This window comes from Anopheles marshallii, chromosome 2 (assembly GCF_943734725.1).
Source record: "Anopheles marshallii chromosome 2, idAnoMarsDA_429_01, whole genome shotgun sequence".
NCBI classification, from domain to species: domain Eukaryota; kingdom Metazoa; phylum Arthropoda; class Insecta; order Diptera; family Culicidae; genus Anopheles; species Anopheles marshallii.
The window spans coordinates 68,151,204-68,176,437 of record NC_071326.1 but is presented as its reverse complement, the minus strand read 5'-3'; the positions used below and the strand labels follow the sequence as shown (position 1 = coordinate 68,176,437).

The following is a 25,234-nucleotide window of genomic DNA, read 5'->3' as shown; positions in this document are numbered from 1 at the left end:
GGGTTTATTTTGCAATCCTACACACATCATATGAACTATTCGCGAACAGTCGTCCACATTTGAGAGTCCAAAATTGAAATGGTACTCGTATCTCAGAGTGGCATTTGAAATTTGTGTTACAGTATGTGTGCATACAGCCAGCTAGTGTATCGGTGTGTGTGTTCGAGAGAGAGAGTGAGGATGTTAGTGAAAAGATAAAATCATAGGAAACCCCTACCGAATCGGAAGGATCCACCACCGCTGGCCAGCCATCCTATACCGGCCCCCAAAAACGGTAGGCAAAAGATATTTTAATTAAAGTTCCGGTGGATGAAAAATTTACTTCACTCCCTTCACTTCCCGTTTACTGCCCACCATAAACCGCCAGGTCGGTGCGGGTTTGCTTTTTACGAACATGAACATTTTCACATCGTCGCGGTTGAATTGTCCTTGTGAACCATTTTCACCAACCGTCCCGAGACGGAACCGCAGTGCTGGAAGAAAATTTCGAACATTTCAAATTGTTGGCAAAATATCTCAATCAACTTTAGCTACGCTATGAGAGAGAATCCGACGTTTGGCTCGCTATACTCCAGTAGGGTTTTCTAAGTCTAAACCTCAATGTTAGGTTTGAAGCTGGGAAGTTGAGAGCACCTGGCAAGGTTTCGGAGTACTCCACCAAAAACCTCTGTATTGAGTGTTTTACCACCGAGTTCTGTGGCGGTCTGGGACCAAAAACTCGATATAATCTGCAGCCTTGCGATTTATTGGCTGAATGATGATCTTTTGAAGTTGGTGAAGAAATTTACCCATCGGGCAATCTTCAACTTCCGGCGACTCTTCAGCAAAACCGGCATGAAGCAACATGATAGTTACGAGAAATGTACATAAAGCAAAGTTCTATAACGAAGGCAAAACAAATCCCATGCCTGGTTCTAGACTTTGTCGTAGAGGTGGAGGTGCATTTTGAGGTTGATTTTCAGCACCAGCAATCCACAACCAGAAGTACTGATAAAAGGGAATTTATCCATCGGTTAGCAACTCACTCCTTTCGTTCGTGGCACAACCTGCAGCAGGAGATTGATATCTTTCAACCATACGCTCTGCCGTCGTCGTCAGTATCTTTAATGTTTTCCTTTTATCCCATGTACGCGCTGCAGGGCTTTTAAAGGTGCGTCGTTAGCAGGTAATAGTGGATCGGAGTGACGCTGTTGTACGGTGCCTTTCCAAATTCTGATGGATTACTATGAGCGTATTTCATCTCTTTTTCTTCTTACGCTAGCAGAGCGACCTGAAAGTGTACGAAAAGATGGTTCACGACCCTAACCTCAAACATGAATTCTACGCCATACACACACCCACCAGGGTTTAGTGTACACGCTGGTTGGATTTTCCCAGATACCATCGTCAGCATAATTCGGCGGCACCTTAACGAACTAAGCTGCCGGAAGGATCCTTTTTCATTCCATTGCTTCGTGTCGTATCAGCAGTGGAACACAGCTTCAAACCGGTGTGTGGTAGGAACACCTGTTGGATTTTTCGGTAGGACACATATTTCATTACCTCCAGCCAGAACAGATGTCAACGTACGGCGCCAAGGCGTCTCCCACCCGACGCTGAGTTTGGGGATTCTCTCCCCAACTTTAACGCTGACAGGACGATCCATCCTCCATCCCGGGCACGTTCGGATTTCAAACCGGAAATGAAGTTAACCCACGAACCCGAATGTTTTCAGCCACGCCACACAAAAATACAAACTCCCAGCGCACAATCACACACTGGGAATTACGGACCACGCATGTGTGTGAGGCTGCTGCTAAATTGAATGCGATGAGTCCACCATTTCTTGATGGAAGTAGAATTAGATGTAATTTTCTTCTACTCACGTTAACTGTTCGGGTTTGAGCAGTGCCATTAGCATTACATTCCCAACCGGCAGGCAATTTCTCCCCGTAGGCGTCAATTTGTCATCACATTTTGGGGTGAAACAGCACAAAGGCATCGAGTGCCGGAAAGGTACTCGATGTGTTAGACCTTTCTTAGCATGATTTGGGCTTTCCTAGAGCAGGGCATCCAATTGTGACGAGATAAGCCGAAACAGAAAGCACTTACAACTGACAAGGGCGAATGAAGAGCCGGTTGCTAATTTGAATATTTTATTAGATTCACCTAGACGAGAAATTGTGCCAGATTTTTCACACCGTGTGTACATAGGTGGAGAAAATATATCAGCACAGAAGGAAACGAATCGAACACGATTGGAAATAAATTTCGTCGAACTGACAAGGTGTTCAGACAAACATTTCTCAAGAATTCGCATTCGCCTCAGGATACCTCTATCAAAGTATCGTACCTTTGGAAAATATTGCAATGTATTAATCATCGATGGTTTTTTTTTCGACGAAAAACCGAAAGCAAAAACGCAAAATTATTAATACATCTTTCATCGAACCAAGCAATTAATAGAAGACCTTCCGTGAAGTGGTGAAGTGAAGCACCACAATCTTGAGGAGTCTCATAAAAGATATAATCCCAGTATGATGAAAATCGTCCTTTTGGATATAACTTTGAAGGCAGTGAAAATATGGCTGGAACTAGAAAAAAGCAACGTTTTCTTAACGAATTGCAATATCCATAAAAATGGTAACGTCACAGAGGCGTTACTTCGAAAATCTCGCTTGAATAAGTTATTGGTATGTAGTAGTTCAGTTCATCGAGGCTCAAGCGTCATCCAACTTGCTTACAAATCTTATCTTAGAGATGATTGTAATTTGGAAGCTAGAAAAGGAGAAATCTGACCCGAATTGTATAAAAAATGGAATAGTTGTTTCCTGCTAGTAGTTTCCTGTTGACAGGTTCGGGTTGATGTCATGGAAACGACAATGTCCTGTAATGACACTCAAGAACGTCCACAGAAGTGACTGAAGTAGCTTGATATCAGCTTGATGCAGCAATCATGATGCCCTGACCTATTTGAGTGAGCTGGGCAAGCGTTCAATGAACTGAGCGTTCAATCAAGCACAGTAGCTCAAGACACAGCACAAATGACATCTTCAATGCCTGATAAAGGCATTGACATCTCCAATGCCGGAATCATACACTAAGTCAGTTTTTTTTGTATGCGTTTTGAAGTTTCCAGGCTAATGACAAGCCAAATGACTAGCCAAGTTAAGCCTAGGAAAAAAAGGATTAGATTGTGTTCCTAATGAAAGCTTCGCTCAGCTGCTCGACAAACGTCAAAACAAAGAATTTTGCCGGTTGATCTGAACCAGGTTAGGCCATGTTTCCCGTATGCGAAAAAGGTAAACAAACATTTTTAATGAAAACGAGTGATAAAGGATTATTTTAATAATCAGACTTATGAATTGCTTCAAATGAATTGAAATTAAAGTTAGATTTCTAAATTTTATTCAATTTTTCTAATTATAATTCCGCAGAGATCCCTTGTGTCATTATTTATGTCAAATTGCGCGGTATCTGGATTATTTGACAGGTACAGGCTAACTTATAGTATGATCTGCCCCAAAGTCTGATTAAAGTATCAAAAGTCATATTTTTAGTGTGTTCTTATCACTCTACCAGTTTATCTCTTCGCGATTGATACGAGAGGAATAAATCGATCCGTTTGTTGACAGAAGAGCATAATCTTTATGCTCCATTTCCACCAAACATATCAACAAACAACAAAATGGAAAAATAAAAAAATTATGCAGTTACATTTTTACAGAACGTTGCGCGTTTTTTCGCAATCACCGCGCTTATCGTGTAAGCAAATAAGCAAAGCCACACACATGCGGATTTGACCTACCCACGGTCAGTTTCTCACTGACGGATCTTCAATACATCCCACAACAACAGTAATTGTAATCGAACTTCGTGCCAATGTAATACGCATAAAAAAATAATCAGTAATCGAATATGTCTCCGCGGGCGGCCCGATTCTCAGCCCAGGAGATGCGGCGTAACAGGGCGTTATCAAATTGCAATTGCCCAACAAATGGTTCGTTTTGTGCCGTAAAACGTGCTAGTGTGACCGCATGGAGTGAAACGTTTACGTACGTTTCTTACTACTGCCAAGGCAGGCAATTCCGACCAGGTGGCGTGATTGTAACACGATATCATAACGAGCTTTATAGAAAAGGGGAAGTGTGGTAATCGGTAACTCTCGTTAGGGCAATGATTTGCTTTTTTTGAAGATTTGTTTGTTAAAATATTTATTCCAATATTGTATTTGTACCTTATGCATGATAGAACTTTCATGGGAGCTGATAACAAAACAAAAACTCAACGCACTGAATGGAAAACAATTGCATCAGAACAAATATTCCATTTGCAGTGCTATTTGATCCCTCGACGGACTGGTGAGAATGCTTTGGCCCAAGATGGCAATAATACTTCGCTTTACACCTCATTAGGCAGCAAATGTTTGTACGTGTGCGCTAGAAATGAAATACACGTTCTACAGAGCCGCAACAACTTATCATCACCATTTTCTGGCTGCCAAAGATGCGGATGACGATGATAGAGCAAAATGTGCACAGTAGGGTAGTCACATTGTTAATCCACGAGTAAGTACGGTGTAATCCATACCATGCTTGTTTCTTAGATTACAAGCCGTACCAGCGAAAAGTGGGTAGCTTATGAATGCATCATTACCTCCATAAAACCGTAATGGAACAAGGGAGGAAAAATAAATTAAATTAAGTTACACAACAAAGCCTTACTAAGTGAATATATAATAAAATGGAAAACTTATCAATCAATGTGGAATGGAAAATTCTTGGAAATTTAATTACAAAACCCTCCTTGCGTAAGAAAAGATCTCTCTCCCTGGTACTGTTTGAATGATCAATTCGATTAGAATCTCAACAAGGTAGTAATTTTCGATCCATACCCATGACGGACATCAACTTGTTTTTAGATGCAAATTGAATAATTAAAAAGGATGAAAGACGTCTGACATAATCGAGCGAACAGAAGGCGCTTTGGCCCTGTAGCGGAGCATGGGAAATCGATTTCCTTTGTGAAGATGTTCCACCGTGATAAGGCTAAGGTATCCAATTGGTGAAACAAGAATGATTGGACATGAATGTTTAATAAGTTGCACAAAACAGTAAATGATATAGTTTTTTCCATTTGTTTTTTGTAAATGGAAATAATTGATTTGGAGGTTTTTGGGAGGAGGAGCTCTAGTGGGAATTGGTGGAAAATGATTATTAAAGCAGTAAAGCTATTAATTGAAATTTAAGCAAAATTAGTATTTATAACAAACATTGACAAATTTGTAAAATAATCTGTAACATTTCACTTCCTGTGCATGCACATATCAAGTCGATGCCATGAATTTAGTCTTTATTAATATTATGTACATCAACTTCGTTATTAGCAATCACGGCTGTTCATTAATCATTCATAACATTAAGTTACCAATCAGTATGCGCGCCTCGCAGCGAACTTGCTCCGCTATGCTGTTACGCTTTCGCGACAACAGCTGTAACAAATTAGCACCATTTTTATTAGCATCGACCACTTCATTCTAGCCAAGCTCAATCTATTTACAGGAAAAAAAAGCAACAGATTGTTGTGACACATAAAGCCATTACTCAGTGGTAAAGCTGACAACATTCGGTCCATATTTTCTCACGCTGGTTTTGTTTCAACGAGTTCAACACACAAAACGCATGACACATTGATATCAACGAACCGGCCCTGTCTACCAACTTCCAGCGGGGAAGAAAGACACAAAAAAGACACCCAACTGTTTCGACTTCCGTTCCGCAAGCTGTTCTGTATCCACTTGACTCTGTCAGTCGGAGTCACAGAGCGGTGTGAAAGTTCGCGAATGGGATTGATAAGGAATAAAATACCTCACATTTCTTTGCTATCACCTTCTGCAAGGTATGTTCTATTTTTTGAAGCAAATTTTTATCAATAACGGAAAGAAAAGTACACACAATACAAAGCAAAAGCTACACCTCCTTATGCCAAACAATGAAATGGTTGTGAAGTGTGTACTTGAGATATGAACCGGTTCATTGTTGAACTGTTGTTGCGGTAGAGCGTATATCATCTTCTATTAGAGTTTCACTTCACCAACATTGTGGCAAACACACGAATTGGTTCCGATGACATTGGCAACGCTATGATTAGCCAAGCAAGTCGATATGGCAATCGTAATAATAGACCAAAGGGATCTAATTTCGGAACAGCTGGTTTTGTGGTTTGTTTTTGTTCTAGTTTGAACACGAAATCGATGGAATATCTAGAAAAAAGGTGTTTTTCAATTTGCTGTGCATGCTATATTTAACCGAATCAAAAATATCATTAAATGAAAACATTTTTCAACAACATTCTGTTGGAGTTATGGTTGCTGGATGCTAGCGCCTGGATGTATGCAATGCTTCTAACTGTTGGTGGATATGTGATCATACGCATACTTTTAGGCGTTATATTGGTAAAAATCTTGTTGAATATAATGCGTTATATCAAAAATAAGTAAATATATGATCTATTTACAAAACTACAAATTAGTTCAACGTTACGAATGTCCTTAGAAATTAATTTTGCCACTCAACAAATAGCTCATGCCAATCTATTTTCTCATGCATTTGCGGTCAGATTTTTTTAATTTAACACCTCCTGTATTCCAACGTTCCACCTGCTATCAGATGAATATAACGAAAAATAATCATTGTTATTTTGAAAAATAATTTCTAAAAGTACATAATTAATTTTGGATTAATTAAGTCTTTTAAAACGTTCAACTCCCATATTCCACAATTAATATAGACAAACGCTTCAACGAAAGTCAACCCTTATGTGAAAAGTAATTTTCACACATGTCGAAAAACGCATGTCCAATTCATCATTCTCAAATGTTCTTCTGACACACGTTGATTGCATTTCATTTGTATCGACTTGTTTTTCCTGCAGTGAAGATAAAACTGCAAGGCCAAGGTTTGTCAACTGTATTCATTGCATGGTTGGTTTGTTTTTTTTCCATGTACCCAACATTCAATAAATGAAAAGAACTATTGACGAAATGTACGCCTGGCGTGATGTGCAAAACGTTAGAAGCCTTTTCAGCAACGGATGACCATCAATCGGATCGGGATGGAAAAGTGCAATAAAGGACAAACAGCAAAAAAGTTGAACAGGAACATGGACAAGTGTGCTGGTCAACGCTTGTCATTTCACCGTTGGCTTTGAATTCGGTTTATTCGGTTTGGTTTTATTTACTTTTGCACTCAACGATCACCTTCCCGTAAATTTGTTCCCTCTTCCGGAGCATGATGTGAAACTGTTCTCCATATTCGGCAAATAGAAAAAGGACCGTTATGACGGCCAGGGATTTTTTCCCGATCCTGTCCTGTTCGTTCGCTTGCAAAACGGAAGCAAAGCAAGACGGTGAAGACGAGACGGTTGTCATATGAGAACGTTGTAGTTGGAATCGAATTCTAACTATTTTTTTTTTTCAAGACTTGCGTAATAGAGCTGAAGCCATTGGCGAATCGACACAGTGTTTAAGGTTTATTGAAAACCTTCAAGGGAAATATTTACTGTTAGTAACGACAAAACTTTTAGGAATTGATTTTTTCCGGGTCCCCGTTACAAGATGACACAATCATCGTAAATGTTGAACTTTTTTATGCGACACTAATAATACTTCGAAAATAACAAAACAAATAACAAAAGGAAGTAAATTGTGCTAGGAGATTGTGTATTTTACATTTTCGTAATAGAACCTACCATGAACTTCAACAATTCAACTTGTTAAGTGCATAACCAGCAATATAATGCACACAAGCACGTAATACACTGTCCCTTTCACCTGCACCGAAGCAGAATGAATGAAGAATTTGCGCTTCGCAACTCATGCGCAAGAAGTTTGCCAAAATACCTCTCCACATATTGCCAACCATGTTCCATGACGTGATAAAATCACATCGCAATGTTTGTTGCGTTGCGAGCCGTAGCCTCGTTGTTCTCACTCGGGACAGTTGTTTATTTTTGGGTTGTGCAAACCCGGACGAACGGAAACTGTTTCAACACACGTGCAGTTTGCTGCACCGTCCACCCGCCAGGGCAGTCGGACAGCATCCTGAAAGATATGAAAGTCATCAACGGCATCAACAACTGTTTCCGAAAGATGTGGTACGCGGGTCAGTAAATTACAGCCACAGCCACCACAACAATGTTGCACACACTCGGGGGATGTGATGGGGGAGCAACGATGACGGGGGTTGAATTTTCCATCGTGATGTGAATTTCCTTGTGCAAATTCCATCCATGCTCCAATCCAACATCGCTGAATTTATTGTGGTTTTGACGAAACACTATTCCACTTTACTTTGAAGATATGATTTAATCGAACAGGAAACTTCACATTAAAATACTTGTTATAGAATACACCAATATTTGTACAAAAACATCCAGCAGCCAATGGAGTTAACATGCTTAATCGATTCTAGCAAACTATCTGATGGACATTGATACTTGTTAGCGGTTTATCATATCGGTAGGCTTTAAACTATCCCATACCGGTTCGTTATTAATCGTGTGCACATTTGCATAATCTGTGGATGGGAATTTGAACCACAGCCTGAAATGGTGCTGTCAGCCGTGCTGAATCAGTTTATTTGAATGAGATTCATTAGCAAAGCACAAACAGATCATGAAAAGGAGATTTAGAAGATTTGGCTGGTGGTGGATTGTTTTGATAGTCTCGCAGAAAGCATTATAAATGAACATCATTTACTTTATACAAAATATTTGAAGACAATACAAAAAAATGCTATGCTGTTTACTTTGGATGAGTTGCTATATGAGTACAAGATTGTTATTTTAATGTTTAATGTTTAGTCTTTTACATATTTTAAAAGAAGTAACAATACCTATTATACGTAGAACTTGATTGTCACACACAAAACGTTTCGTTCCTCAACACATTCGTATGCATGTGAAAATGGCAGGAGTTAAAGGGAACACCGATGTTGAACGGCATGCCGGTAGCCGACTAATCCGTCTCACAGAATCTTTTCCATATTTGAATGAACTACCTACCGACTGCCACCGTGTATTCTTCGCCCGTACGATACGAGCATAAATCCGATGGAACCGAGGCTTGGACAATTTTTCCGCACCAATTTGCATATCAAGGGATTTTGTGCAAATGCTCCCGGTGGCCGTGCCTGAAGTCTACTTCCCGCAAGTAAGCAGCGTTCTGCCAAGGACGCGGATGTGTGTTCTGCCGACTGATTGTCATGCATGGAAACGATTCTGAGCCGTGTGGGAACAATAGAAGCGTACCGTGAATGAGAGTGTTGGTGCGCACAAAAAGGGAAGCTAAACATCGCCGTAATCGCTTACTTCAAGTGGGATGCTTATGAAAGGCATTAGTTTCCTTTCGTACTGTGTTTTGTTGTATTCATGCTCAGCGCTGTTGTTTTCTAGGTGGAGAAATTCATATGCTGTTTCATTGCTGAGTGAGTGTGCAACTTAAAAGCATTAAATTACTAGCGAGTTAATTGAATTTTAATCCCTCATTTTCAGTTATGTACAGCCATTTAACATGTGTTTGAAGGTCTTAATGTTCAGCTTAAAATCATCTATTCAAAATTCCAAAATAAAACGTAACCATTGCAGTTGCTAGTTAAATGATAAACGATATGATTACAACCAAAATTAATTCGTTTTCATTGTCGAAAATTAATTAATTCATCCAGATCGTTTCAACACCTAAAACTTGTTAGAAAGGTAACGTTGAATAAAGCTGCAACTGTACCATTTGCGATTATTTTTAAAAATTTATTGAGCATATGATTACTACTCCATTGGTCTTAACTCTATCTCATTGCTCCTAAAAGTATGCAAATATAAACATTGGGACGTTAAGCTACTGTCAGATAAGACAAGATTTTACATTATATTGCATACCTTCAGGCTGTACACACCTGCCGATAAACTACCGAGAATGGTAAAACACTTGTAACCTTTATTGCAAACAAAAATTTTTTTACGGATCACACATCTCAACTTCTAGTGAGATAAAGCGAACGGATCAGCTACACTCTTAACATCACAGTTACAACGCGCGTGACGCTCGTTAATCTGTCTCGTACAGCGCAAAGTAGTGGCTCGCGTCGTAGTGAAACAGTCGAAAATCCACCTCGTACCGACGGTACAACCGTTCGAACTGTTCCTTCGTCAGTTCGGCCAACCGATCCAGCGTGGAGGCGTTACGGTGTAAAGTGTCACCCGATGTGCGATGATGATTTACATTCAGCCGATGTCCCGCGAACCCATCAGCATCGCCTCGTCCATTATCATAATTATCCGCGCTGGTGGTTACGTTCGCCAGCTGCAGCAGGTGGGCCACGTCCCGATCGTACGTTTCCAGCTTGACGATCACGGTCGGCTGAAGAAAGCAGGGATCGCACAGATTGTAGTAAGTGTTCCAGTGTGGATCCAGCACGTTGGTGCGACGAAGCACAAATTCGGTGAAATCACTGAAGCTCGGTACCGGCAGCGAAGTATCATTCTGTCGACGTGATCGGTTCAAGCCACACATAGAATAAAAGACTTCGTCAGTATACTTTGTTGGAACACCTCTTCGGTAGGGTGGAGTCCACGGCTAGAAGAGTTGGGAAGTTGTCTAGCAATGGACATAGTCAGCATATTCGTGCCGGTCACCGCGAACGGTAACAAGTCCATCGCATTCAACGAACTCCAAACCACTTTGCGTGCGTCCAAAAAAATCAATCGTACCTTTGTAGCAGTGGGTGCGTTAATTCCGTACACCTCGCGAAAGATGAATCGCCTGAGGGTACGATAGTTATCGCTCTGCGGTCGCACGATCAGATCTTCATACGCACTGACGAACCGATCCATTGGGTCACGTACCAACAGAAAACGGATCACTGGCGACGCCACGTTCTGCTTCATCTGTTCCACGTCGGCACGTGTCGGGGCTGGGTAGTACATGCGCGCGAGTGCCTTCATGTCACGGGCGGCTCGTGCGATCTTTTCCCGCGGAACTCCTGCCCACCGAGTGAACTGATACATCCAACTGCTGGACGCAACCTTGCTTATTGCACACCACAACATTTGGAACCGTGGTTGATAAAAGTAGTTGTAGTACAGATACTCGGGCTTGGAAGTTCGTGCACTGGAGACTGAGAAATTCCCGAGCGTATGAACTATTCCACACTGTTCTTGTAGATGGTTTGATCGATCTTCCATGATGTGTTCCATCGACTGTTCGTATGGTAGAGGCCAGGGTAGTATTAACACCAGAAAGACACAAGTCAGCAGAATGCCCAAAGCACTCCATCGCAAAACAGTGCCAACAGAGGCGTTGTTATTGGGAACTGTAATACTGCTTGTACGACGCCGACCACTGGTTGTTCCCATCAGGCTTCACAACGATAACCTTCTTTAACTTCCGAACAGTTTCGAAGCTGTCTGTAACAGAGATGCGTCTTCACCACCTTCCGGAACACCACTGAGGACCGGTTCGGGTATTGCAACAACCGAAAAACCAGCTGTGGATACAATGAAGATCCCTCATCAACCTGTCGACCATGCGAATGAAAGAGCTTTCCTTCTCTTCCTTCCCCGAAGCGCACCCCCACCACACTAGCAACAGTTGAAAAAAGGGAGTTCAACACACAAAAAAACCTATAAACAAACGCCTCTAGGCCATTACGCTGCATGTGTGCGAGCTAGCGTACGATCGTGTATAGGTGGGCAGTCGCGTGAGCTAGCAAAAGCTCTCGTTAACGTTATTCAAATCGCGCTAACGAACGCAAACGACCAGAAGACGATGAACGCAGGAGACAATCATAATAAAAAAAATTGTGTCCCATGTGCGGGAAAACTTTGTATGCCGTGCGATACCGATCGTGAGCAATAGGTTTACTTAGCTGTTTTTACTTTGGCTTGCTACTTTTTTTATTGTTCGAATTGCAGAACGAAGAAAAAAAACAACAACAAAAATCGATATAAATTGATCAACTATACATGACAGCCACGCAAAGAAGATCGAGTAAAAAAAAGCCGTTACTGCTAATCGAAAGGTACGCGTTTTTATTGTTGTTGAAATTGTATGAATTAGTTTAATTTGTTTACGCATTTTTTTTTACTATTGAATCGATTAAAAACACATTTGTGAACGACCGAACGTGGAACTATAAAGCATTCGTGTCAAATACAATGCCATTACAAGGCAAATCCAATTAGCACTCAAATGTAAGCAATGATGTGCTGTGGCAATCAAGAGTGACTAATATTTACGGATGGCAATCATTGGAAGTTGTAACAACAGTCTTTACTCGCCGTACTCGCCGTATGCCTTGAGATTGTGCCGAAGAGAAAAAAAATACAGCATGTCGCTGTATAAGATCCAACCGATCGTGCTTGTGTCTATTCACTGCAGAGGGCAGTAGTGTTGTTGCAGTTTAAGACCTAATGAACAAAGAGTCGACGTATCGATCGCGAGTGAAGGAAGTATAAATGAAACACAAAAGAACGATCGCACATTGTACGGAGCTCCATGTTTGCACTAGGCGAATAACAAATATGTTACTATTTCCCAACAGATGGCGTTACTAATATCTCCGAATTGATAAATACAAATTCCAAGTTTAATAAACAAAATGCATCGAATAAATATCAACCTTTCCCCGAAGATAACTAAGCTAAATGGTATGATTTTTGGTTCATAAACCGGTAGCTGCACTAGGAAACTCACTTGTGTACATGTAAAGGAAAAACCTGAATGTCTTGTTGCAAGCTATCCAATTGCTGGTAAATTATTGGCCACAACAATTTAACGCAATACATTAAGAGAAACTCCCGACTGCTAATGTGATTTTCGACTGCTGCTCTTTAGCAGCCGTCTCAGTTGAGGTTGCTAAATTGCTTTGGCAAAATTTTAGCCACACCAAGCAGCGAGAGGCTGTAGGAAACAATCTTTAGCGTCCCCATCACCAGCCGACTGCGGGAAAAATGAAAACCATGTCACTCGACGATACTTCCACGAATTTCCTCCCGTGCTGAGGCCTACCGAAGGTTGCCACGGTATGAGGATGGTTGTTTTCCCACGCTTGCTAACAGCACGAGTAGAAGGACCAAGTTTCCAGTTGCCAAGAAATGCCTTGGAAAGCATCGAATACCACAGCCACCGCACAAACTCACACCCAGCTCCAAGAAAATAGTACCGCAAGACTTCGTTATTGTTTGCGTTTAAGAGCCCGGGTGGTGCGTAGTGGTTCTGCCTGGATTCATCTTCTTCGAGCACTTGTAACTTCCTGTATTGTTGTGCCAAAGTCTCTGGTCTGGCACCAGGACGAACCCATTATAAAACGTCTATTGGTCGTGAGCCGGGATTGGGTTTATGCATTTGCAGGTACGGTGGCGGTACACGCTGTTGTTCACTGATGCCATTTTCTGCCACCACATGGGGCGAACGTAAATTCGATCGGAAAGGTTCTATTGTTTGTGCTCGCATGCAGCTGTGTTTGCTTCGGGGGAATAGTTAGCGAAGCTCCAGTGCATTAAGGGGCCTTCGAAGCGATGCTTTACTGCCGGTGTGCAATAAATCTTTCACATGAGATTTTCTGGCCAATTTTCAGACACGACATGTCGAGGAGAAGGTAGAGAAGTTAAGACAGTTGCACGGTAAGTATAACACACCGAGCGTTCTGAGCACTTTGAATCAATTCCGCGCTGAGGAGGGCTGTTGTACGCCTTTTACAGTGTGGCATAGCTTAGTGCAACTTGACGCACTCTTGTTGGTTTAAACAACAACGGACGTGGAAGAACGTTTTAAAGAGACAGCCGCAGTTATAAAAACAAACACGCACGAACTTATTGAATTGGAGCTGTTAGATTGCTTACCAATAGAAATGCTCCACTTGTTCTATCGTATCAGATGCGTTGGAACTATCTTCTTCTTCTATATCGGCACAACAACCTGAAGAGGTCTAGGCATGCCATTTCTAGCTTTCTGTAGCCCGTTGCTGGATAGTCAGTTCTGCGTGCGGGGGATTGGTCCAGGATGGGATTTTGCTCCGGTCCGTTCGTGTAGAGACCGCGCCGCTACCATCATCATACCACCGGGCCTAGAGCGTTGGAACTTTACAAACATATAATTGATTTAAAAGTCATCCATTATTGATTCTTGTAAAGATGGGAGTAACGTTCAATGTTATCCCTCATCCATCCCTATGTGTCTGCAAAAGCTTAGGAAACTCGATAGAAAATTGCAGATGCTGTGGGAAAACGCTTGTGTAACCCAACACCTGCATTGTAGCGTCATGTTTCCTGTACGGCACTGCAGCATTTCCAGTGGTTTAATTATGGAATCCACCCGCTGCTGGAACTTCAATGCTTACACGTACTGCTTAAATTATGCTCCCACCCGTCAAGCGCTAGCAGCCGGTCTCCCTTCCAGTATGCTCTTTAATGGTAGCGGATCGTAAACTTCGCCAAAAACGCTTTGTAGTGTAATGCGCTATGCAGTCCGGGTGTACCGTCCCACCCGACCGAACGTGCCGTTTTCGGGCAGCCTCCAATGCTAACATTAGCAGCGCAACCACTCTCCATTTATTTACAAAAGCACCGCAAGGCTCTTATCTTCGTCAACTCAGGCACAACTTTTAAAGCATGTGACGTGTTTGGAGGAGAGATATGTCAAACGGATGATCTCCAGTGTGAAAAGCTGTCGCACTGGTACCGGCAGCTGTCTCGGAAAGCCTACTTTGTACGACCGGAGCTAAATGAAAATTCAATTTTCACAAAAGCACGACGGCACAAAATTGTGGCCGACACCCGGTGGAAGTGTGGCAGGCATTATTTGTTGTTTGACATCCACTGGACAAAGTTTGTGTGACATTTTGGCATTACTGTAAGCATCCCAGCATCCGGAGTGATTGTGGCGAATTTTGCCGAAGATGCACTTTTGCTGTCTTTTCTGGCAACCGATGAGAAAGACTGTAGGTAGCAAAAATTTTGCATTATGATTTCATACTATTTAAATATGCATTAACAAAGTCTCGAAGTACATTTGCATTTTTTTAATTAGTTACTTCCATTGTTATCCAACAGATGGCGCCAGACTGAAGATGCTCTAAAGTGAAAAAATGTCATCCGGGTCTAAATTTAACAAAAACTTCAAAAATGTATAGCGTACTAATGCTTTTAGTGATTGCAAGTGCCCATTCAATGTGGAAGAATAATTAAGCCTAAATACAGGGGCAAGTAATTAGGAAAGGGTAAAACCTTTAATTATCTTAATGATCAATTGATGGGAAGGAATGCTTACAAGCACTGTTCCATCCACTATTGCCTACTAAAAAAGTTGAAATGGAAAAAAGAACTCAAAAGATGATCTGTTCTTCCGCAATCTGTTACCCTGCAATCATTTCCCGGTTGGTCATCAAGTTTCCTACCGTTCTGGTTAGTCACCGGACGTGAGTGATGTGTTACTTCACAATCACTAGCACAATTTATCATTCCCAGCCCAACCAAGAACACGACAACGACATCGTCGAGGGCAATTTCGATTACGATTGCACATAAATCACGTTTTCCATGACATGCATCAGGAAATGGAACGCAGGAGAGAGGGTCGCTGAACAAAATTGGAGAAAAAAGGGCAAAGTTAATAAAATCAGAACGCTCGCAAGCAGAGAAAACTAAATTCGTTTCAATACTTTAAAATCGAATATTTTGATGATCAAAGAAAAAATATTAAAGAGATGTTACAACTACGACGTCCATAGCTCTATGATGTACTTAAATAGAATAAATAAATAGGAATATATTACGGATGAGATTTATACCGTTTTTTCCGATAAACACCCAAAGGCAATCGTTTTGTTATGGTTATTTCTCAAACGAATAGCGTTCGATGGTCTAAAAACCCTCCGTGACCTAAATTTTCCACTCAGACCATGCGATCAGACCCATTCCCGGTTTCATCCAGCGAAGAAGCAACACGTTCCATTACGTTGAGGGGCATTAAGGTCTGGATACGAAGCCAGGAAAAGTGAACATAATGGACGCAAGGATACGATGGTGTTGAAATGTCCGAACAGGTGGACGGTGGGGATCAGGAAATTGATTTTCTCATCCCTCAAACTGCCACATTCGAACTCTTCAAATCCAGTTTGAGAATTGGATTGTGGAGAGAAGCAAACGAAAATCCCTTCTCGAACGAACCTATTTACTAGATTCTAATGTTTCATCAATTCTTTCGATTTTTTCAAACAACTGAACATGATTTGAAAGAAAGCTCACTGGCCGTACGAAGCATACAACACTAGAAAGTTAACTTAAGAAGGCACAACCCACACAAGAAAATAAAACCTTTAAGGAAAGTTTACCAAATAAAAGATTCGACGGCACGTCGTAAATCAAACGATTGTAAGAATTTCCTATACGGACAACGCTTCATTCACATCTTTCCGACTGCGCCCGGCTAAAAGGCCAAAAGGGACAAACAGCAATTCTCTGCAGGGCGATAAATTTTCCTCCCGTTGGTTTTTCATTAATTGGACGATTTATCGCCGTTCACCTGAGGATTCACACCGGCGTTGGATCGGTAGGGCAGGAGGAGAAAAGTTACCTACCGTACAAGATTTCCATGTCAAACCGTTACCGGATGGTTGGATTGCTTTGTATAAAGGTTTGAACAATGGATTGGTTAGGGCGAAGAAGTTAGCGGAAGGAGACGTCAGTAGGTTGATGTAATTTGAAAACGAATAGACAGCTAATTGAAATTTAGTTGATCAATAACCCCAACGACATGCCGCCCAACGATTGAATAGAAGGCTTGGAATGGCACGAACTTTCTTTAAGGAGAAAAAAAACAATGTCCTGTCATTACGATGTACAAGTACTGTAGTAAATAATGTTAAATATTTTCCTTATCTACTTTAATGATGATAACGATTAACAAAAGTTTCACAAATGAGAAAACTTTCCGACATCACTTTGCAAATGAAGTGCGGAAACTTTTTTACGCACCTAATACAATCACGCTCCTTAAGTTCATGGAAAAAAGAGAGCTTCAAGGAAGCACAAAAATTGAAACTCCCGAATCAGAGCAAAGCGGGAAAGCGCACATTCAACCTAAGCCGGTTCGAAAAACGGGCGAATGTAGTAATGTGGAAGTGAACGGATACGCTTATCGCTTATACCGGCCGGAAAATCACCCCGTCCAACGACCGGCTCCGCACTCTCACCTCCCCAAAACTTTTCACCTTCGTGTGCTGGAAAATCTACTTTGTTATACGCAAATAATGCGCTTATCATGGGTAAATTATCGTGCCGCTGCGAATGGGATATTATAACGTTACGAGAGAAAACCCCTCCCAAAGCGACAATCGTGCTGGTTGATGGTGTATGCTAATGCTAGGATGATAAATCCCGCTTTATTCGCGTAGCATTTTTCTAGTTTCTGATCGATTGGGGAATGTTTTTTTTTGCCGATGCTTTAAAATCAATGCTAGTACATTGGGCACCATGGCTTAAATATGATTCACCACTGTGTGAATAGTTCTAATATATTTTTGCGTTAGAGGTACGATTCGCTGCCCGAAAAAAATCATTTGGAGCAACGTAATGTTCGCCTCTGATTTATCTTACATCAGGAACACGTAATCCTATGATAATCCAATGCTAATTAAACGGTGTAATTATGCTGTAATTTGCATACATCAAGCGTCACAAACATCTGAAAATCCTTAAGTATGGTTTCTTCGGTTTGCAACAGATGGCGCCAATGGGCTTTTTGGGACTCAAACACGATATTGAGTAGCAGAAATTAATTTTCACATTATTATTGTCGCATTAATAACAAGATTGAGATGCAAAAGCAATGGAAAAAGGAATGAAAGATTAATACTATTAATATTTTGGGAAAGCAAGAAGTTACTACTAAATATGTAAGATTAAGTACTGGAGGGCTTTTACAGGATTTATCAGGGTTTTATGAACTATCTGTCAACAGCGTGGGATTTTTCAGAGTTGGAATCCAGTGTTCCAGTGTTGAATAGGGCTACCGGGTTCGAATTGTTCGAACAATTCGTGAGAATCATTTTACGCTGTTAACATTTAGTGTTACGTGGTAGAACTGGAACGATAAACCCTGCATAGTACTTACATATTTGATAAATGTTAAAAACATTTTGAACAGAACCATTAGTATTACAAAAGAATTTTCGAATAAAAAGAAACGCAATAAATCAATCAACGAAACGTCTCATCAATATTAATTATGACTTGAGATGAACGTTTGCCTCTTTTCCAGAACAGACTTAAAGTGGTTTTTTGTTCAATCATTGCTTCAGCAAACAATCCAAGACTTTTCGCTCGTGAATCTCTGCTGAAATCGATATCGGTACGACAATTATCGGTTGCCATATCCCCGAATAAACTAGCAACCATCTTTCGCGAAATGGCAATTAGAAACCGCCACCAAAGAGCCCGCCAGCCGAAAGAAGCCTTCAAGAAAGTCTACGCTTCAATTAAAAGATATAAACGTTCACTCCACTTATCGCGCGATTGGAAACGTCGATACGCCGGGCCATAAATAAGAGTTCGGTTTTCGGCTTCCGTGATTGGTTGGTAAGGCTGGGGGTGAGGGAAAACCACGGGAAAAAACACTGTGATGGGAAGTAGCCGGCAAGAGATGGAAAAATCGATGCTCGACCAAAGGCAAACGTCAACATAATGACCGGTTGGAGAAATATGACAGACAAATTTAATTAAAAACTGTGCGGTTTACCATCAAAGGAAAATGCTGTATCGTACTCGTCTTCACGTTGCGATTTCTTATTTTTCCACCCGGAACTGGAAATGGGAGATGGAGGACAACACAAATTGAGCGCCATGTATGCGTTGAATGTTGCCTTTTGGAGCCGCTTTTGAGTGATCTCTCTTGTTGGCTTTACAATTTCCAATGAAGTCATTATCCTTGTAGAGAATGGGGAAAAGCGTTTCATCTGGAGGAATGACTGTCACAGACTCAAAGTTACTACAAACAGTAACATCAAATATCTTTTAGCTTTAAGACAACCGTATTAAGCAACTTTTCAGAAGTTCAATTACCAATATTTCCATTCTGCAGTTCTAACCCAACATTTTCGCAACAGGGTTCTGTTTTACTTACGAAAACAACGACTATTTCCTTCACTGATCAATAGGACGTGATTCAGTTAATCAAAGCATAATGATATCTTCATCCACAAACCTTTCGCAAGGAGACAATGAAACGTCCCCCAAAATGGCCAACATTGTTCAGACACTCATCCAAAAACCTATTACCGGCATGTTATCAATGTCTTTCTCAAGCGCGTTCTTGCGTCAACCAAAATGAAGTGTTCAACCGAACAGGCTAGCCTCAATCAATTACCACTTGAGTCTATCGTCTATCGGTTTCGTCATTGTGTACGATACGACCAAGGTGAAAAGGAACGACTGTGACTAATCCGCCATCCGGCGAGAATTTGGTATGGCGTGCGTGAACCACGGGCAAATGAGATTGTGATGAAGTACTAAACGAGCGCCGTTCGAGCCCGGTACAATCCGAATGACACATGTAGAATCTTTCTACCGATCGTTTGTACTTGACGCACAGAATCACGGATAGGACATGTACTGTAAAGGGAGACAAGTAAAAGGGCAGAAAGATCCTTTTAGGCGAATTTTGTGACAGTATGCGTCAATTCATGTAAGATTTGTTATATGTCTTGTTAGAGTCTTGTTGTAATATACTAAAATACAAAACCTTTTTTATTCACAAAAGAAATCAATGCAAAAATATAAATTGAACTAAACATTAACATCTGCAACGTGGGTTAACTTAATTATTTTGATAATGATATTCTAATAGCATGTATGGAATTCTTCACGAAGAAGTTGTTGTGTTTAATGAACTTTTCTAGTTTGTAACAAACGTTTAAAAATTACTTATAATTAAGTGTTGCCAAAAACGGTACTGCACTGTATCCCACCGGACAGATTATACGAAAACTCAACGCCTCCAGAACAGACGTACCAGAAAATCTTTTCCCTGCACCATTGCTGCCATTGTGAGAATCAACAGGACTCTAAAGAGTTACTGCCATTTCCTCTACATAAACGAAGAACTTGTGCATGTGTGGACAGGGCCATTTTACTTCCTCCATGTGTCCCTGTAATTGAACGCATTTCGTGATCAACGGGAGTGTTTTGCATCCGATAATGTGCCGCATCACATACCCACACGTATAAGGGAGGGAGAGAGAGAGAGAGTGGAAAAAACACCCCTCGAGGAAAAACGATGGAAAAGGCCACCGGCAATGGTTAGAAAAGCCGGCTTAACGATAAGTGAAACGATTGTGTTTCTGCTTGTTGCACAAATGGCAAACAACTGATAATTTCTGATCCTATTAGTTACCATCGTATCAAGCAAAGGGTTGCAAAAATACATTTTCTAGATGGGGTTGTGGTAGCATTTGGCAAAAATTCTTAATGTGTGTAATGTGATGAGCAGTAGTATAAATAATTTGTTCCTTGTTCCATAAATGATTTTTTGTGACGTTAAGTTTGCTATTTAGTGAGCAAAATATTAACTATATCAGATCAGAATTATTGTATTAAACAAGAGCAACTGAGGTAAATTATTCATCAATAACTTTCATAAAACGTTATATTAAAGATAGCAAATGTTGATAACAGAAAGCTGTAGAAACTTATATCCCAGTAATGAAATGTTTCGGTCAAACAAAGTTCTGTTTTAAAATTTATTTCCACCAGTGTAGTATTCATAAAATTCATAAATTTCCGTCACATTTGCACATGTTTTCATTTTAATTTAGTAAATTCTACCGCAATTTATTGTTCCCCAATTAATCGCAAAAGTGTAATTAAAATGAAAGTTTAATTTGAACGCTGTTCAGCACGTTGTGTCGTCCAAGTACATTAACATGCAAACCGCACGTAAATTCCGAACGACACAGAACAAACACACACATCCGAAAGCACACACACACACAAATTATATGGAAAATCGATTAGAAAATCTCGCACAACATTAGCCCCCGTTCCCGGGTGCGCATTTTCTCCCCCCGAAGGGCCGGGTCGAAATGAAAATGGAATGAAAACAAAACCCTTCCGCAGGTATCAACACTTTGTTGATGTAACATCCCTCCAGTGTATTAACAGTAGAAGAAGAAAAAAACCTCCCGCAATGGATTATTAGCCACCGGAACCACTCGCTTTGACATTGCATTACATCGCGATGCTACACGGGCCTGTAGCGAAGCGCTGGGAAAGCAATCAGCTAAATAGAATTTACATCCACAATCGCCACTGTGTGGAAATGGCCCATCCGTTCCGATGGTACCGTTTACACGGGCACGGGTGCCCACAAAAAAGGGCCATTACATCGCGAAAACTCATCTCCTCTTGAAACAAACAATGTCAACAGACATTATACACATCCGGCCGAAGGTGGAGCAAAGTCGCTCGGGATTGCGGCAGCTTGTCGTTGAATGCTTCACTCATTTCCCTTCGCCCACCCCGGTGAACCTTTCCCAACTTTCCGCACCAGGATTTACCAAAAGCACGTGTTTTGCCTTTTTTTTTTGGGAGGTGAGGGGAGGCATATCCGGATACTTTTTGCACTCTTCAACAAGCGCTACTGCCTTTTCAAAACCGATTTTGCGATTTTGATAACATTCTATTTCCACCGAAGCTATTTTCACGCTCGCAAACAATGCTCATTTTGTGAGGGAAGAAGAGAAAAAAAAACACAAACAACCCACACCGGACGTGTACCATATCCTTCTGAAGGTCTTTTAGGGTCTCAACTCAAGGTTAGAGGAATTCTTGCGGGGCAATCTCAGAAACAAAATGAAAAACTAAACTACAAGACATAAATCTTTCGAGCACTTTGTTTTACTTTTTTTCGACGACAATTTCATACGCTGGCCCCGCACTGTCAAATACCAAAAGAGATATTAGCGATAGCGGGGGAGGGGAGTGAGGGTAGCGGGACAATTCCGACCAGGACGACATACATTTGTGACATTTTTGGGGATTTTTGTGCAATCACCCTGCCGACATGCAATGCTAATATTTGACAATGAGCGGAACGAGCTCGATTCGATACGGGTGTACTCGAATTACGGTGGCAAGTGTATGCTTGTGCACGTTCGTACGATTTGCTTTTTGTGTGCGCTATTTGTTTGTGAGTGTAACAAGCGCCGGAAGAATGGTTAAAAATTGGTCCTTTCGTTAACGTTTGCAGGAGTTTTATTGCAATCCCCCCAAAAAGGTTCACATCTTCATACCCAACACCACTAACACGAGCAGGCCACATTTGCCGTTTCCTATTGCAGATGAAAAGTAGTGGAAAAATTCGTACCCAAACCAATACTTAATCTATTTTTATTTCTATTTTGTTCGCGTAACAAACACACGCAAGCATAAGTTCGTAAAAGAAGATAGATATTGAAGAGGAAAAGAGAAATTTCCCGCCAGATGGCGCTCGCGAACGTTGGTTGACAGGTCCAGTACGATGGTGGAGAAGCGGATGGTGCTTTGCGGTGACAAGTTTGTGCACTTCACTACTAAACCATGTCCACACACACGGTCACGGTTTGCGTGCCATTGCCCATTCCCATTTAAGGGATGCTTCCGATGAAATGGAATAAGTACGCTGTCATGCCATGTCAACGGTATGCGCCGTGTCATTCGATTTGACGTGCAGGTATAATAGCCCAAGGTAACGGCCGAAATTGGGAGCAACGTCTCCAACGAAAACGAAAGATTAAGCTTCGAAACGCCGCACAGGCGAAAGACAAATAAATAGATGGATCTTGTTTAATACGTGTGCTTCATGTGCTGTGTTAAAAAATGGAATACAAAAAAATATTTAGTAAAAGAGATGCGAAAAATGATACATCATTTATAAGTATTGTACAAATGTTAAAATATTAAATTTAATTGGAACAAACTTAATAAACTTTATACGAAAACTATTTCCCTGATAATGATTGCCATTTTAAGGCTAAAACTAAAAACTTAACGTGCAAACAAAAGAGCTGAAAGCTTCCCACACAACTGGACGATTAAAATCCCACAAAAGAGGTTCATAGATCTCAACAAGAGTCCTTTCATTTCTGCGTACAGTGCGGGGAGATCAGAGTGCATCGTACATTTCTGCCACAAACAAAGGACAAACAGAGCCGAATCCGATGTTGGTTAAAATAGAATAAAAGGGGATAGTGCTTTCGAACTCGCGTTGCTACATTCAGTTGCTGGAGAAATATTTTATTTCAAAACCCTGCCACCACACAAAGATGGAAAAATTGGCCTGCGGACAAAAGCGGGCTGGGTGGCCGATAGAGAGAGAAATTAAAATGTCGTAATAAAAATTGTATACCACCGTTTCCTCCCGGCAAACCGGTGGGGCAAATAACACCGGAAGCTTAAATGGAAAAATGCAGGCAGGGTAAAATAGAGGGAAAGGAAATACCGACCAAACCTTTGAGATGAACCATCCGCTCGGAAAATGGGTTCTTCATACCGACCGCGTTCGGTTTGTTTTTCGGTTTGTGTTTTTATTCATTTTTAATCCCCCAATTTCAACGAAACCCCAAAAACCACTAATAGAATTTTTAACAAAGAATACATTATAGGTAGTCGGATTCCGAAACAGTTCGAACGAAATTGGCCTTATTGGAGGTTTTCCAATTTTTATGCAATTCGTTTCTCAATAAATAAATATTTGTACAATGAGCATTTAATTTTCACTCATTTAAAGTGCCTTGTTGGAGCGAAAAAGTGAAAAAAGCTTAACATGGCTCCGCTCTGGCATCAATGTTCGTTTCAAGTGGCAAATTTTCAACTGCCCTGCGATGGGTGGCGGTGGTAATGAACTTTTGATAGCATTGCTGCTTGAAGCACCAGGAGTCGTGCTGTATGAAATCTAAAACTAATAGTCGAAAAACTGCTACGGGAAAACAAAAAAGCAACAGCAAATAAACATGGCTTACAGAAGGGAAAAATTATCAAAACCGGTAATGGTAATGCGATGAAACAGATGAAACGTATCGCACAACAAATTATGCAACACACATATGAAAACACGGCACCGATGTACCGGTGAAGATAAAAGGATGTAGCTTGTCAGCAAGGCGATACTATACGATACCCCTCGCCACCGAGGAAAAAAGCTTAAGGATTAACGCTCGCTTTTCCGCTGAATCTTACCCAACCCGGTGCAGGAAGAGTTTACAGCGGTAAACCGAACAACCGGAAATCTGAATCGGAAATACCTCCACAGCCAAAACTACCAGAGGTTCATTAAGCATACGCCCGACCCATACCACCTAGTAGGAGCAGTTCAGTACAATGTGAGGATCGGGTTGCGAGGAAGACTTTTCTCCGATTGTCCTTACTGCGCCTTTAGGTTTTTAGTCGGCCGCATCCTTCTTTTTATCACACTAGTGGGAATGTGCTCGCTTGTTTGTGTGCGAATGTCTTCTAAGCGAGACAGTTTATTCACCCGAGGAGCTTAAAACCACAACAACCCACCCCGAAGGGTTTCCCAACAACTGCCTTCCGTCGATGCTTCGGAGCAAAAACATCAAAGTCAGGGGTTTTTCCTTTAGCCACAAAATTCACCATCCCGTCGTCTGGTCTAGGTTTAGTGTTTCGGAATCGGGGTAAAAACTTTTTCGTTTCAAAGATTCCTCACCGAGGTCTAAGGGTAGAGAGAGAAGAGAGACAGAGAGCGCGCATCACCACACAAAATATCCTTGTTTTGTTTAATTTTTTGAAGGATATCAAATTCTGCCCAGAGGAAAGCAGGAAATTTTATTAGCATTTCATTTCTCTTTGTATTTTGGGCTATCTGTTGTTTATTCAATGAAAATTGTATCCGGTAGATGCAGAGGGTTCGTCATTGCTATTGCTCTATAATTCCTTAACATTGTTTGAAAGGCAACAATTTATGATAAATAAACATTAAGATGCAGTAGCGCTATAAGAAGGGTATTTTTTGCTTATTTATGGGAAAAATTCTTCTACTAAAAAATATTATTTTCAGAGCAAATCCATCAACTAACACAATGTTATTATCTTTAATAAAGTCTTAACAAGACAGACAGTTTCTCTTTAACGTTAGCCCACACTAAGCCCCGTCAAAATAGCAACCCACCCTTCTCCTCTCCTACCCTTCACCACCCTTCAACAGTCG

The 25,234-nt window shown here is 41.1% G+C and overlaps 2 protein-coding genes across 2 annotated transcripts in view; both read right to left on the bottom strand.

The window, feature by feature from the left end:
- LOC128709411 (calcium-transporting ATPase type 2C member 1) overlaps positions 1 to 25,234 on the bottom strand; it is a 52,678-nt gene that overhangs the window by 17,463 nt on the left and 9,981 nt on the right. The gene's annotated exons all lie outside the window — the stretch shown is intronic.
- Positions 10,085 to 11,391, bottom strand: LOC128709412 (carbohydrate sulfotransferase 11-like). Its single transcript, XM_053804407.1, has 2 exons — positions 10,747 to 11,391; positions 10,085 to 10,519 (listed from the first exon to the last, which is right to left on the bottom strand). Exons 1-2 carry the CDS (start codon positions 11,389 to 11,391, stop codon positions 10,085 to 10,087), a joined length of 1,080 nt encoding a protein of 359 aa, XP_053660382.1.

Excerpts from the sequence above, each read along its gene's own strand:
- LOC128709412 (XM_053804407.1), bottom strand. The coding sequence starts at position 11,391 with ATGGGAACAACCAGTGGTCGGCGTCGTACAAGCAGTATTACAGTTCCC. Across the intron at positions 10,520-10,746 it reads ACGCACCCACTGCTACAAAG|AATGATACTTCGCTGCCGGT; the intron begins GTACGATTGATT and ends TCACGTCGACAG.